This window comes from Eriocheir sinensis, chromosome 42, assembly GCF_024679095.1.
Source record: "Eriocheir sinensis breed Jianghai 21 chromosome 42, ASM2467909v1, whole genome shotgun sequence".
Lineage (NCBI taxonomy): Eukaryota > Metazoa > Arthropoda > Malacostraca > Decapoda > Varunidae > Eriocheir > Eriocheir sinensis.
This window is the reverse complement of record NC_066550.1, coordinates 4,344,313-4,358,725: the sequence shown is the minus strand read 5'-3', so window position 1 is coordinate 4,358,725 and position 14,413 is coordinate 4,344,313. Positions and strand designations below refer to the sequence as shown.

General features: G+C 45.0%; 1 protein-coding gene across 1 annotated transcript in view; it reads right to left on the bottom strand.

Moving 5' to 3' along the window:
- The window catches only part of LOC127009837 (uncharacterized), a 31,310-nt gene that overhangs the window by 4,431 nt on the left and 12,466 nt on the right, over nt 1-14,413 (bottom strand). Inside the window, exon 2 of the mRNA XM_050883203.1 lies at nt 170-290. Within this exon, the coding sequence (XP_050739160.1) occupies nt 170-290 (121 nt within the window). The remainder of the gene's footprint in view (nt 1-169; nt 291-14,413) is intronic.

Here is a 14,413-nt window from a genome sequence, read left to right as displayed (position 1 = left end):
AGACACACTGATGAACACGCAGAAGCATAAATTAATACACAAATGTACATATTAGAAAAATGAATAAAATACTAATAAAAAAAATGGCATTGATTCATAACAAAACAGATGCACGAAACAACACCTGGATGCACAAACAAACAACACCGAGACACACACCACCACCCACCGATAAAGCCGTATGTACCGTCTGCTACCTTCTTCAGAAACTCCCACTGCGTCACCTCTTCATCACTAAACACGACCATCACCTTCCGCACCTGAGCCCCGAGCTGCCCCGAGTCCTCCGTCTGGCAAGGAAATAATGGTGGTTACAGTAGTCGTGGCCTCCAACATTTATGGAATAACATTTATGGAATAACATTTATGGAATAATCGCCGATTTGACACACAGTCTTTCCAGTGATATTCCGTAATACTGTGGAGGCAATTATTACCAAAAGCATCAATTCGCCTTTTCAAGTCTCTCAACCATACAACAAGACAGGGAACACAATCGACCTGACGATTCATATCTGTTATTTTGCACAGGTATCGAGAACACCATATTCTCGTGCTGAGGGAGTCCATCACCCCAGGGGTGAAGCCAATCGATCGTAAGACTTCTTAATGAGAACCACCATTCTTGTGCCCTCTGCTACCAAGTATGTGAAATTTTCCAAGATCTCTTAATACGCTGTTTCATCCATTAAACGTTCAAACACCTTTACTTCGATCTTGACCCAAGCCACCTGAAATCTCAATGGCTCCGCTATCCCGTGCAGCGCCTTGAGAGCCACCACCAGTATCTCCAGCGACTCTGAGCATTACTGCATCATCGGCAAAAACGTGGTCGGACATTTGCATCGCCACATCGCCAAATGTGAGGTTCAAACTTGGCGGAGGGACTGTTTTTGTGTCACGAATGGTAGTGGGCTAAAGAGTAGCCTATCCGTTTTTGTTTATATTTATAGATGATCCAAGAGACATCCTGAAGTTAAATCAAAGTATGTGCTTATCTTTGTATTCATTCATACACACAGTGGTAATATTTCTATGGTTTCTGATTCCGAGTGAAATTTTAGTGTGATTATCTAGATAAAGTCACAAATTCGTGTCACTAGTAAATGTAAGTTATGCCTCCATGAAATATACACAAATAGAGAAATATAAAAGCTCAGGAAGTCACAATAAGTGACATCACCTGATTTTTGCATTAAAAATATGCTTATTTATGGTAGCTCATACCCGCAAAATGGCGTGCGCTGCTTCCTCGGCCCAAAGTTGTCGTATAAAATATGAACGTTTTCATATTATTGTTCTGTTGTTTATTCAATGTTCTGCTCAAGAAAAAGAATACTCATATTTAGTTAGTTTTTGGTTATAAGGATTCTTTACGAAATGCAATTATAACATTACCGCCTACAAGCTAGGAAACGTACTGAATCCTGGATCGGCTAGGGTTATGTTAGGTGTGCCTATTGATGCTGCTCGATTACTTTGATTCACAATACTGCCTAATACCCAGTTATAAAAGGGTTAATCAGTGCGACGACTACTTTCTTACCAAAGGAAATAAATAGCTTCTGCAATGAGTAGAACAATTATTGTACATTACTTAGATGAAGGTTTTAGAGGTCGGTCTACCTCAGATACTTCATTTATTTTCGTGGCCGATCGCGGTGCCTTGACTTTCCTAAAACTATCGTTTTGCCTTCACGATGCAAGAGGTACGGCAGTCTTCTTCTTCAACATACGGCTCCTGATGTCAGCCGGTGTAGCCGATCTTTTGGCCACCACCACTGAGAAATTCTTTTAACGAACGTCTCTGGTGGGCTCTTTTAGCCCATTCAACCAGCATACTGACAAACATACATGGAAAAGTAGGTTTCACAAAGGCTTCCTCGAGACTGAGCCACATTGCAGCCTGTCAGGCGCCAGAGAAAGCAATACCCGATGAGCAACATTCTTCTCAATTTCTGCAACATTCGCGGTCTTCGCTCTAATTTTCATTCTGTGGAACATCATCTCTCCTCCTCTAAACCTCACCTTCTCTTCCTTACCGAAACACAGGTTCCTGAGGCTGCTGACAGTAATCTCTACTCTGTTCCCTCCTACTCTCTATCCTAAATTTCAATTCAAAGCTTGATGTTGAGTCAACGTACGCAATAACAACACATGCTCTCGTGCCCACGACCTTGTTTCTTCATAGGTATCCACCATCTGGCTAAGACCTCATTTTCATTCTATTACTAAATACATCTGTGCTGTTTATCTCTCACCTAACTCTACCAACTATGTAAAATTCTTTGACTATTTGAATTTTAAAGTGGAGCACATCTTGACCCAATCTCTCTTCGCTGAAATCTCCATCCTAGGAGATTTCAATGTTCACCACCAGCTTTGGCTTTCATCCTCTTTCACTGACCATCCTGGTGAACAAGCCTACAACTTTGCTATCCTCAACGACCTAGAGCAGTTGGTCCAGCACCCTACACGTATTCCCGACCGTCTTGGAGATCGGCCCAACATTCTAGACCTCTTCCTTACCTCAAACCCTTCTGCTTATTCTGTCAAACTGTCCTCTCCGTTGGGCTCCTCCGATCACAATCTTATTTCTGCATCCTGTCCTATCGCTCCTGTACACCCTCTGGACCCACCGAAGAGGCGATGCTCCTGGCATTTTGCTTCAGCTCGGTGGGACGACCTGAGGATGTACTTTTCCGATTTCCCGTGGAATGATTATTGCTTCCAGGATAGAGACCCCTCTGTGTGCTCAGCGCATCACAGAGGTGATTGTCTCTGGAATGGAGGCATCCATTCCTCGTTCTTTCTCTCTACTCCTCACGCTAAAAGCCTTGGTTTAATCACGCTTGTTCTCGTGCTGTCAGTGATAGAGAGGTAGCTCACAAAAGGTACCAGAGCCTTCAAACTAATGCTAATTATGAAATTTACATTTCTGCCCAGAATCGTGCCAACTCTATTCTCCGACTAACCAAAATTCTTTCATTAACAGAAAATGTCAAAACCTTGCTTTCTAACTCTTCCCGTGACTTCTGGCATCTAGCCAAAACATCTCCTCCAACTTCACTTCTTCAACTTTCCATCCAATCCTCAGTCCTGAAGGCAAAACTACCTTCTAAACTATCTCTAAGTCTGAACTCTTCTCTCAAACTTTTCTAAAACTCCACTCTGGACGATTCTGGGCATATTCCTCCTACTCATCCCCCCTCTGACTCCTTTATGCCTGTTATAAAGATTCTTCAAAATGATGTTTTCTATGCCCTCTCTGGCCTCAATCCTCAGAAGGCTTATGGACCTGATGAAGTGCCTCCTATTGTCCTTAAAAACTGTGCCTCCGTGCTGTCACCCTGCCTGGTCAAACTCTTTCGCCTCTGCCTGTCAACATCTACCTTTCCTTCTTGCTGGAAGTATGCCTTCATACAGCCTGTACCTAAGAAGGGTGACCGCTCCAATCCCTCAAAGTACCGTCCTATAGCTTTACTTTCTTGTCTATCTAAAGCTTTTGAATCAATCCTTAACCGGAAGATTCAAAAGCACCTTTCCACTTCTGACCTTCTATCTGATCGCCAGTATGGGTTCCGCAAAGGGCGTTCTACTGGTGATCTCCTAGCCTTCTTAACTGACTCTTGGTCATCCTCTCTTAGCCGTTTCGGTGAAACTTTTGCTATTGCGCTGGACATATCAAAAGCTTTTGATAGGGTCTGGCACAAATCTTTGCTTTCTAAACTACCCTCCTACGGTTTCTATCCTTCTCTCTGTACCTTTATCTCCAGTTTCCTTTCTGACCGTTCTATTTCTGCCGTGGTAGACGGTCACTGTTCTTCCCCTAAATCTATTAACAGTGGTGTCCCACAGGGTTCTGTCCTATCTCCCACTCTTTTTCTGTTGTTCATTGATGATCTTCTTTCCAAAACAAACTGTCCTATTCATTCCTACGCCGATGATTCCACTCTGCATTACTCAACTTCTTTTAATAGAAGACCTACCCTTCAGGAACTTAACGACTCAAGGCTGGAGGCTGCAGAACGCTTAGCCTCAGACCTTACTATTATTTCCGATTGGGGCAAGAAGAACCTGGTGTCCTTCAACGCCTCAAAAACACAGTTTCTCCACCTATCCACTCGACACAATCTTCCAAACAACCATCCCCTATTCTTTGACAACACCCAGCTATCACCTTCCTCAACACTAAACATCCTCGGTCTATCCTTAACTCAAAATCTCAACTGGAAACTTCATATCTCATCTCTTACTAAATCAGCTTCCTCGAGGCTGGGCGTTCTGTACCGTCTCCGCCAGTTCTTCTCCCCTGCACAGTTGCTGTCCATATACAGGGGCCTTGTCCGCCCTCGTATGGAGTATGCATCTCATGTGTGGGGGGGCTCCACTCACACAGCTCTTCTGGACAGAGTGGAGGCTAAGGCTCTTCGTCTCATCAGCTCTCCTCCTCATACTGATAGTCTTCTACCTCTTAAATTGGAGGCAACAGTACACTACTACTACTACTACTACAAGGTCAAGGCAGGTCGCAACATCTCGGCCTCGGTGGACCGTGCGTGGCGCCGGCCGTTTAAGTTTGCATCAGTCAAGTTCAGGCCATATCACAAGCCAGACGTTCCCTCTCCTTATCATCGGTACGTATAGCTTTGTGTGTGTGTGTGTGTGTGTGTGTGTGTGTGTGTGTGTGTGTGTGTGTGTGTGTGTGTGTGTGTGTGTGTGTGTGTGTGTGTTTGTTTGTTTGTTTGTTTGTTTGTTTGTGTGTGTGTGTGTGTGTGTGTGTGTGTGTGTGTGTGTGTGTGTGTGTTTGTTTGTTTGTTTGTTTGTTTGTTTGTTTGTTTGTTTGTTTGTTTGTTTGTGTGTGTGTGTGTGTGTGTGTGTGTGTGTGTGTGTGTGTGTGTGTGTGTGTGTGTGTGTGTGTGTGACAAACAAAACAGCAGAAGTAATATTAAGATTAGATGCATGCAATTAAATCTCTCCCTTTATGTTTTGCAGATCTTGGCTAAACACTCACACTTCTTCGATGGGAAGGCCAACACTGAGCCACACAAATCCCACAGGATGGCACTGAGGAAGGCCTTTTTGCAACTGTGCTCCAAGCCAAATGCTGGGACGAAGCGTGGCTTGACACATTGCATTCGACAGCTTATCCACAAGTTAGCCCCCAGAAGTGTCTGGGTGCACTACTGTCTCAAGGGGCACTCGCCAAGAAAACGTAGCATGGAAGACGAACTTCATCGCTTCGTCAGAATCATCATGGTAGTTGTGATGAAGATTTGGGGGTGGACGAGAATGTCGCCTCCACACCTTGCCGAGGCGTTGCGGAAAGAAAGCGACCGAGCTGGCTTCCGTTTAACGCCTCGGGCAAAAAACACGAGGTGGACGAAATGGTGAACCAAACGCTGTTACAGACAACATACGTGATGACATTGCTATTGCCTCAAACAGCACAGATACCACTATATCTAGAGGTTCTCCAAGTAATTTAGATAAGGGCCCATGTGACTCAGATGGAGACGTAGACAGTATTGTAGCAAACAGTGACAGCGACAGGAGTGGTGTATCGGATGCAAACTCGACGCTTTCTGATGATGAATAAATGTATTAAGTCCTAATGTATCAGTAATCTCGGTACTGCAATGACATAATGTTTAATTCTTCCTTATTCACATATTTCTCACTTCCTCTGCCTCTTTTTTTCTTTTACTAACACATTCTATATAACTAACATACTAACCGCCAGTATCGCTCTGGCATACTAACGTTCATACTAACCTTTAATGGCATCTATGTCAATGCAGTTATAGCGATGTTGTGTAATTTCTAGTATGGTAAAGTTACTGCATCTTTTTGTGACAATAAAGAAAAATATAGTTTTAATCAGTTTCAATTCCAATAATTATCAAAGTGAGCTAGATATTATTATTATTATTATTATTATTATTATTATTATTATTATTATTATTATTATTATTATTATTATTATTATTATTATTTGCATTATGTCAACAAACTTTGTAGCATGACTGCAACTGGAATTGGTGTCTAACCTTTAAGAGGTCTCATCAATATAAAACTTTAGTTGATAAAGTATTCCCATTATGAAATAAACTATAAGTGAAATATTTTTACTTTTTGTTATATTTTAAGTGGAATATCTTATACTTTATTTTATTTACGGATGTAGTGGATGAGTTTCTAGTGATTGGAATACAAATACCAGTTGTAAGTTAAATGTTATAGACTAACAACCTAAAAACATAGATTATGATTTACACAGACTACATGCTGAAACTATAGCTTACACAGTAAAAATTTAAAATAAATTACACGGTTAGCCTAGACCTTGACTGATCAGGGATTAGTGGATATTGCGGATATTCCAGACAAAGGCGGATGTACCGGATCCTAGACGGATCCGTCATCAGGCGGACGTTGAGGCAGCTACTAAAAAAAAAAAATAGTAGGTGGAAACATACGCATACGGCTGTTGTGGACGCTAGAAGGATCCGGGAACAGGCGGATAGTGCGGCCGCAAGGCGGATTCAGACTCAGGAGGATATTCCGGATTCTAGACGGATTAAGAGACAGGCGGACATTGTGGACAAAGGATGGATAATGTGGACAAAAAAAGGTCCCGTCCGTACCGTCCACATTTGTCGAATCATGTCCGCACAGGAGGACAAACCGGATGTATGAAGGATATCCATCGGACATCCGTTTGTCGGCAGGGAGGGTCAACTTGCCCCGTTTGGGAAGGTTCAGATTTGAGACAGACAGCAGCAGAGTTGGACAGCACTGCCAAGTCAGCTATGGAGTCCTCAAGTGACGAAGATTTTGTTCCTGATTTTGAGGATTACGACAGCGATGACGACTAGTCAGAGGAATCTGAGGACGACGAAGAGATCAGTGATACTGAAGCCAGAGAAATGGAGGGAGGATGGAGGCTCATTGCTGACATATTCAATGACAGTCGTGAAGACCCGCTGCCTGAATATATGAGTAATCAGTGTGGCATACGTGCAGCTCATGAACATCAATTTACAAGTGCTAGTGGTGCATTCAAACAGTTCCTTGACAAAGACATAATAGGGAAGCTGTGTGAGTGGGCCAACAAGCGAGCTACAATGTTTTTTACTGAACATCCTGAAAAAATGGGCAAAGTGAACTCAGTGAAGTGGAAGAGTGACAGAAAATGATATGTACTCTTTTATAGCCCTATTGATTACCATGGGACTAGTGAAGCTCCCAGTGATGGCACAGTATTGGAGGAAGGATTGGTTAGTGTGTGGGCCGCCTGTTTTTTGCAAGGAGGTCATGAGTAGAGATAGATTTTTTAGCATCCTAAAGTTTCTGCGTTTTTCACCTCCAGAAAACGTGGAAAAAAATAAGCCACAGACCAGAATTGAGCCATTCCTTTCCATGCTTCGCGACAAGTGCAAGGCCATACTTGAACCTGGCAAACATGTGGCTGTTGATGAGGCTTTAGTGCTCTGGAAAGAAAGACTAGGGTTCAGACAATATATCAAGTCCAAGAGAGCCAGGTTTGGACTGAAAATATTTGTGCTGTGCCCCTCTGACCCTAACTGGCAAGGATTTTCTTGGAACTTTGAGCTCTATTATGGAAAAAACTCATATCAGTTTGATGATCCAGGAGCAGAAATCCTCTCAAAATCAGAAAAAATTGTTGTATACATGATGTCAGGGCTGCTTGATGAGGGACGCCACGTTGTTACTGACAACTGGTATACGAGCTTGAGGTTGGCAACCTACCTTGAGGACAGAAACACCACTATCACCGGTGTAGTGAGAAGCGGGAGAGGCCCCCCAAGAGAAATAAGCCAGCTTCCCCTAGAAAAACACCAGGCAATCTTTGCAAGGAAAGGCAATGTTCTGATTGTGAGATGGGAGGATAAAAAAGACATAACAGTCTTGACCACAAAATACAAGGCTGATATGGTAGAAAGAGTGAGGGAGCACTTTGGACACCAGCCAGTGTTTTACAACAAGCCCCTCCACATTGATAAATATAATAAAATGATGGGAAGTGTGGACAAGGCTGACCAGTTTCTTGAGCCATATGCTTCTGAACGTAAGAGCTTGGCTTGGTTCAAGAAATTAGGAATTCATTTTTTTTTGCGGATTGCCCTAAATGCATATCTTGCATGGAAAAATAAGACCAACTCCACAGCAGGATTCATGCCCTTCTTAGAAACTGTAGCAAGAGAACTCTTGCTAGAGCACAACCCAGGAGCATCAGTCTTTTCTAAGAAAGAGGAGAAAAAGAAAGCCACCATCACTTCACACCATTTTGTCAAATGGGAAAAAATTGGCAAAAGAAAAAGATGTAGGATGTGTCACCCGGTAAGAAGAGACACCCCCTACTTCTGTCCAGCCTGTCCTGAGAAGCCTGGTTTGTGTTCCATGAAACACTTCAACGAGTGGCACGATCAAGAGGGTGTGCCACAGAGCGAGGCAAGACAACAAGGGGCAGAAAGAGTGACAACAGCGAGGCAAGTCAGCAAGGATGGGAATGAAGCAGCAACACCAAGTACAAGTGAAGCGACACCTACCACTCCTACACCAACCTCTCGTGATCCATCACCAACCTCTCGTGATCCTACACCAACCTCTCGTGATCACCCCTCTACTAGTCGTGATCCAGCACCAAGCACTAGTGACAACAGACCAGAGAGAATCACAAAGAGGAAAAGTACAAGAGCAAGAGGAAAGACAAGCACCAAGAGAAGGAAAGAGTAGATAAGGAATATGGTTGTCTGGAATTGGAGAGTGAGGAAGAGGTCCACCCCTGGATAATATAAAACCTCATATCGATGAAAATTCCAGGCGATAACCACCAGGGGTGATGGATTTGTGTATGCGTATGTTTACACCAACACAATCCAGGCAAAGACCTATCTTATTGTAAAGTTCTCGTGATAAAATAAGGATGGGGAGGGGTGTGCGATAGGGAAGGAAAACAGAGGAAATAGGAGGGAGGTTCTCTCTCTCTCTCTCTCTCTCTCTCTCTCTCTCTCTCTCTCTCTCTCTCTCTCTCTCTCTCTCTCTCTCTCTCTCTCTCTCTCTCTCTCTCTCTCTCTCTCTCTCTCTCTCTCTCTCTCTCGCTCGCTCGCTCTCTATATATATCGTGTGTATTCGTGCGGTCAAACTCAATCAATATAAAACTCACCATATATTTTTGTTTAGTGATTTTGATAAGTCATTTCGCCTGGATTCACTGATCATGTCGCACTTTGACTTTTTCATAGGAAAATGTATGGGGAGGTAATTCATGAGCGAAAATGGATAACACTACGGTATCTGGGAGAAGACGTTACGCCACCCACATGGGGGATATTTGCTTAGCCCCTTCCCTTTCCGCGGATGGGAGGGAGAGATGAAGACCAGTGTATGTGCGTAGAATATGCGATGTTGTTATCCGCTACATTATACTACAATATTTTGGCAATAAGTGAAATAACAATAGTTATAACTCCTGCGCACCAGAGCTATAATAATAAAGAACGAAAGCAAAACACGACAGCTGCCAAACATTTTGCTTTTGTCATACTTTTCTTCTGAATGTTTGTGAGGAGGAGGCGAGAGAAAAGAGCAAGATACAAGATAACGAAGGGTGAAGGGAATATAACAAATAGGGAGGGACTGGTTGAAAATGAGGTATATAAATAATGTTCATCATAGCAGAACAGTTTCGTACAATGAAGCAGAGATGTATTGTTGGTGCAAGACTGAAATAGTTTCAAATGAAATACAAACTCTCTCTCTCTCTCTCTCTCTCTCTCTCTCTCTCTCTCTCTCTCTCTCTCTCTCTCTCTCTCTCTCTCTCTCTCTCTCTCTCTCTCTCTCTCTCTCTCTCTCTCTCTCTCAGTAGCAAGAAAACATGTTTTCATGTTCCTCCTTCTCCTCCTCCCCCACATGTCATCGCCCTAGCTTACATCATGCACTCTCGGACCTCCCTTACCCCCATCTTTCCGGTGACTAATAGGTGATTTTCTATAACATTTTTCTACATACAATCATAGACTTCACAACTAGTTGACGGGAAATCTCTTCAGTCTTGGCGCGCTGGCTTCGCGTAAGGGGCCGATTGTTATGGCGACTTTCACTGCGACAACTCAAACACACTCTGCGTTCTTACTCCGAATTTAAGTGGAAACAGGACGAAATCTTCAAGTTTTAGTGCATACAAGCAGGCAGGAGTGTCTCTAGAGTGATTTGGTCGAGGATTCAAGGTAACATATAAAATAGCACCATGCGTGCACTTTGAAAACGTTGTGTAAAAAATGGCAAATTTGCGTAACTTTAGGTTGAAATCTTTACGTAAAATGAATGATAACTGAAGGATAGTGAAGTCCACAGTTTTACGTATTAGGAAACAAGAAATGTACGTTTAGTTAGTGCCTACATGGCAACTCAGCTCAGTTCCCGCGTCGCCTAACTCGCCTTAGGCACGCAGTCAGCTGGGCACTTCCCCTCTGTAAAGGATTATCGCTGTCCTGCCTCTGTTTACTCTCCAAGTAAAGGACCTACAGTTATTCATCGTCTCTGTACCCTTCCCCACAACTGCAAGGATCCAGAGGACGATACAAGAAGACACAGAAGGCAGTGGATCGAGTGGAAGTGACGGAGGAGACAAGATATGAGGACGCCGCGACCCCGTGGAGTAAACTGTGGAGGAGCCGTACTACGCCATCAGTGCAGTGACTCAGTGTTGTGTGCAGTGCAGTGGTGTGTTCAGTGCAGTGTGGTAGTGAGGGGGCTGTTCACTACGTCCTACGGGGTCGAGTATGTGTGCATGGGGAAGGCCAACTCTGACCCGACTGAGCACTCTTTCGGCAAGCGCCGCACCATGTGCGGCGCCAACTACTGGACGAGCGTGCAGAACTTCATGGTGAGCAACAGGTTGGCCCAGCGCCTGCATTTGCTGAAGCTCGTCGGGTTCTTCCCCGGGGACGTGCAGGCCGACCTGGACCGGGCCAAGGCAGAGGAGAAGGAGGACGACGAGGTGATCTTGGCCCAGCTTGCCAGGGAGCTGGCCGACGACCAGCCGGACCCGCCGACGGACGAGTTGCTCCTCGCCGCGGTCGGCAACTACGCCGGCTACCTGGCCAGGAAGGTCCAGGCCAACTCCTCTGTGGCCGAGTGCTGCAAGCAGGAGCTTGCCCAGCAGGAGGAGATGAAGATTACCGTGGAGCTCGAGAGGGGCGACCCGCCCTCTGTGATGTTCGACGCCCTGGTCGAGCTGGTCGACAGGGGAGAGCTGGAGACGGGCCGGGCGGTCCTGAAGCGGCCATCTCTCCCAATGGCCCACATGGCGTCCTTCGGGATGTCGCTGTGGGACTCCCTGATGTGCAGGGAGGACAAGAAGGAGCGCAGGTTGAGGTTCCTCTCCTTGCCATGCGCCACAGGGACGGGTTCAGGCACCTCCTGGAGTTCCTGGCGGCCTCAGACCCGACCTTGCAGGGGTACAGGTGCCAGGAGGGGCACAACCTGGCCAACACCATCTTGCCGCACATCAGCAGGTCCCTCTTCAACTGTTTCGGTGCTAATTTCTCCAAGGACGTGACCTCAGAAGCGAGGAAGAACAAGGCCTTGAAGCAGCCGACCGGCAGGAAGAGGAGCAGTATCGAGGAGGGCAGGAAGGAGACGGCGAGGAACAGGGACGTGTACAAGTCCAGGAAACTGACCGGGGCCCACAAGTCATTGGCCAAAAGGCTAAAGTGATTGTTCAGGGACGAGGGCCAGATAGCCGGCAAGACGTGCTGCGGCAATAGTGACATCGGAATTCAACCAAAATAAGTTGTGATTGTATATAGAAAAATGAATATTTTGCTTTTGTTGAGTAAAATTAAGATGTTTCTGCATGCTTTCCTCAAGTATTAAGTTTCTAATGTGAAAATTAAGTGATTTATTAGATGTTAAAAACTTTTTCGGGCAAAAACTTATAAGATATGCTAAATATTGCTATTGATTCTGAAAATATAAGTGATTATCTCTGCATTTGGTGATGTTTGTGCATCTAGCGTAAAATCTGAGGATTTTATAGCCTTTTTAAGTTTTGTTATACTTATATAAAAAACAATTAATCTGGATTTTATTAGGGAACGACTTTGAATTTTTTGATACCGCTGCTCATGGAGACTCATATATGCCTAAGGGAGGTGCCTGTTTTAGTTTCAGGTCGCTAGCTGCTTTGGTTTTGAAAATATTTAAATTTTAAATTTTTGAAAATCGGCCCCCTGCGAATCGGCCCCGCGCCCCGTTTCCCGTCAAGAGATTGTGAAGTCTATGATACAATGCATGCATAATGCAGTGTCTTGGAACACACACACACACACACACACACACACACACACACACACTCACACACACACTCATACACACACACACCTGCACACGGTAGTCTCGCCACTCATGGCAGGTCAATGCCCAGCGTAATAAAAGGCGGTGGCACGTCCTGGAAGAGTCACACCAACAACAACAGCAGAGCTGCTCGAAGCTCTGATGCTCTGCTGTTGTTGTTGTTGTTGTTTAAATTCCGCCGCAACGTTGCCTCTCTTTCTATCTTCTATCGATATTTCCACGCTGACTGCTCTTCTGAACTTGCTAACTGCATGCCTCCCCTCCTCCCGCTGCACTCGACTTTCTACTCATGCTCATCCCTATACTGTCCAAACCCCTTAGCCAAGAGTTAACCAGCATCTTCACTCTTTCATCCCTCACGCTGGTAAACTCTGGAACAATCTTCCTTCATCTGTATTTCCTCCTGCCTACGACTTGAACTCTTTCAAGAGGAGGGTATCAGGACACCTCTCCTCCCGTATTTGATCTTCCTTTCGGCCACCTCTTTTATTTCTTTTTTAGGAGCAGCGAGTAGCGGGCTTTTTTTTTTTATTATTGTTTTCTTTTTTTGTGTGCCCTTGAGCTGCAGCTGTGACGGCATTACTTGCCGTCATTCAACGAGTGCATAAGAAAAGACCAGTCTGAATTCGGTCATGGCTGAAGAGAAGGGAGACCCATGGTGTATAGATCAATCCATCTAACTTTCTCCAGCGTAGACTTACATAAATGTGGATGGCTGTGGTCCCACAACTCGGGATGGTTCCCGACTCTCTAGATATTAAAGAGTACACAATACCGGAGGACCAATGAACTCTAGAACTAGGAGCGAAGGTGGTCATGGCGAGTGTTTACTTCAGCTCGGCGGTCTTGGTTAGGGATCCAGAAATAAAAATAAAAACAAACACTACTTTTCACAATATTATAAAATATTACAAACACCATCAAACCTAAAGTGAGTATGTTAATAAGTTCTCTCGTATCATGGGTATGCGGATCGCATATTCACGAAAAGTAGCACAGATTTTCAGCCCCGCGCCGCGCTCCTCTCTGATTTGCCGGCTGGCTTTCAAACTCCGCCCACCTCCTCTGCCTCGCTGGCAGTGTCTCACACACACACGCACGCACGCACGCACGCACGCTCGCTCGCTCGCTCGCTCCCTCCCTCCCTCCCTCCCTCCCTCCCTCACTCACTCATTCACTCTCTCCTCTCTCCTCTCTCTCTTTTTTTTTTTAAATCAAGGGTATAGTACGAGGAGGAAGTGGGTTAGTGGTGAAGGTACAGGTGGGGAATAGGAAAGACAGTAGGAGCGTACAGTTGTATGGTGTAGGTTCGTTAGTTGTTCTGGTGTAGTTATTGTTTATCGGGCACCTTATTTGTATACCCCCGGCGTGCTGTGTGTGTGTGTGTTTGAATTGTTTGTGTGTAGAGAGCTAAGCTAAGCTATGGCGTCACTTGTGTGAAGTGATGTGTGGGCGGTTGTTCTCGAAGTGACTTCAAGCTGCGCGGAAACCAGGGATGGACCAAGTTCGTGCTGCCGCCAAGCTCCTTGACGTGGGTGTAGTTCACGTCGTCTTGCTGGTCTAGTTTCTCCCATATCTTTCCGGCGGCCTCCCGTAGCCTTGTCCTGACTAGTTGTACTCCGAGTCTGCGGTGTTGCGCTGCTGTGTTTTCCGTGTACGGGTATTTCTGTCCGGTGGCAAATCTCAGCGCTTTGTTCTGCATCCTCTGAAGCTGTAACATCTTGGTGTGGGAAGCCATGTGTGTCGGGGTGGGTGAGTAGTCTAGTATAGGAAGTATCTTAGTCTTTACCAGATACAGTTTGAGCCGCTCTGTGAAGTGCCAAAATTTGTTTAGAGATGTGAGGGCTGTTTTAACTTTCATGGTTTTGTCGTTGACATGTTTAACGATCAGGCCGGTGGATGTCACTGTGTGGCCTAATATCTGGCATTGTTTTTGGTGGGAGATTGTGTTGCCCTGTATTTGTATGTCATTTATTTTTTTCCTGCCGAGTGCGACCACAGCGAACTTGTCTATGTTTGTTTTGATCTT